This window comes from Glossina fuscipes, unplaced genomic scaffold (assembly GCF_014805625.2).
Source record: "Glossina fuscipes isolate IAEA_lab_2018 unplaced genomic scaffold, Yale_Gfus_2 87146, whole genome shotgun sequence".
NCBI classification, from domain to species: domain Eukaryota; kingdom Metazoa; phylum Arthropoda; class Insecta; order Diptera; family Glossinidae; genus Glossina; species Glossina fuscipes.
In genome coordinates, this window is record NW_024004909.1 from 1 (window position 1) to 1,839 (window position 1,839).

General features: G+C 30.9%; 1 protein-coding gene across 1 annotated transcript; it reads right to left on the minus strand.

Annotated features, from left to right (window-relative positions):
• Nucleotides 1–15: 15 nt before the first annotated feature.
• Nucleotides 16–1,585, minus strand: LOC119644090 (venom carboxylesterase-6-like; the record flags this gene model as incomplete). Its single annotated transcript, XM_038043615.1, has 2 exons — nucleotides 1,229–1,585; nucleotides 16–188 (listed from the first exon to the last, which is right to left on the minus strand). Coding segments are annotated over exons 1-2 (220 nt in total), but the record flags the coding sequence as incomplete, so codon positions are not given.
• Between the last annotated feature and the right edge of the window lie 254 nt (nucleotides 1,586–1,839).

Genomic DNA, 1,839 nt, shown 5'->3' on the forward strand with positions numbered 1-1,839 from the left:
GCGGTTGAGGTGCACGGAATCGCAATTCTCCTATTGGGGGTTTAGCGTACGGTATACCTTCGAAAGCATAATAAAACTTATCGTAAATTGTCTTTCGCTTCGCACCTTTCACTCGGCCACAAAGCGTGTCAACTATTTCATGTTCATAAGTAGTCAGATAATATTGTTGCACTCTAAAGGCGATAAATCTGGCAAAGGGAAGAGAGAATAAGAATCAGTTCAAAAAATCCGTAAGCGATTCGTTATTTCGTTTGATGATTTCGTTAAGGGAAATATAAAAACTTGCATAAACAATTTTTGTTTTATACATAATGATATTTATATATCTCAATACATTTGCGTGCAATCGTTTATAATATAATATAATGATATAACCGTTTGAATGGAATAATTCGTTATCTAACGTTTGCAGATTTCTTAGTAAATATACTTCATGAAGCCATAGAAAACGTATTCAACTGAAAATATATATGATAGCGTTATAATCTGAACATGCTATGTAAGCGCAATCCTTCTAAGTTTAACTTATACATACATCAGCGATGATCACTATATCCGTTCATAAGGTGTTACGTTGCAAAGAGTTCTGGATATATACGATATAAGTTATTATATCTTACATCACTTGTGATAGAGGATATACTAAGTTTGTGCGGACGTACGTAACACCAAGAAGGGCTTACGATAGACCCATCTTTCTAAACTTGTCCGTCCGTCTTGTTTTTCTAAAAGCCGAAATTTTGGAGATATTTTGATGAAATTTTGTAGACTGAGAGGTTTTATTCAAGGCTCGAGTCAGCTGTTTTACAACATTACAATTTTTAGAATTTTATAATCAAAATTGCTTAATAATAGTATATCGACATTTTACATTGATTTGAAAACCTTCGATCGAAGACGACTAATCTAACTTTAAATACTTCTTAATGAACATTCGTTCATAATAATAATTTAGCATAAAAATTAACCTTATCAAATTTGGTCCATATAGGTCAATTCCGTAGACCATCCTGCTATGGTCCGTACACTTACATAAAAACAAAGTATAATTTCTGATGTATTATCAAAGAAGTGAATGAATGACTGTATTAATTAAGGGGGTGTAGGGTACGTAATGGCAGACTTTACCCAACTATAGCATTCTTACTCATTTTTTTGCTATTATAAAAGCTAAGGTCCAAAAAGGACATAATTTATTTTTTATTCTATTTTTTCGATTTTTACTCACTTAATACCCAATTTAACTAAATCGAATACACCGAGATTTACGTCCATTGCCGACAGAAATTTCGAAAGTTTCGCTTTCTTAAATGATTTTTTCTTTTTTCCTTTCGTTCTTTTCTATTTAAATTGCACCAAGTATTTATAATATTTAAAATTAATGTAAATAAATTTTTTATGTTTTTTAATATTTTTTTTATTCGATCATATTAGTGAACTCTTTTTGAACGAAACGAAAACAGTAGATCTGGATATTCTGTATCGTATAATCCCAAATACTTCCTTTCAAAAGCGATTTAATGCGAGTTAGGATGGTGCGATATGGATAAATATCAGTTATAAAATGTGCGAAATATTCGTTATTCATTTGAAAACTGATCAAACTAATGGGTAAATACTTCACGATATGTTTAAAAATTCACAACGAAACTTGTCTAAGTTTGTCTATATGTAAGTATACATATGTGTGTGTACATAGTGATCGCTATATCGTTGTATATAAAGAGGTCGAGTAATTAATCTGAAGGGGTTCTGATTGTAACTGTACCGTGTTGTACGGTAAAAAGTATTATTTATACCCTACAACACTTGTAATACAATCCAAATAAAGTTTTATGC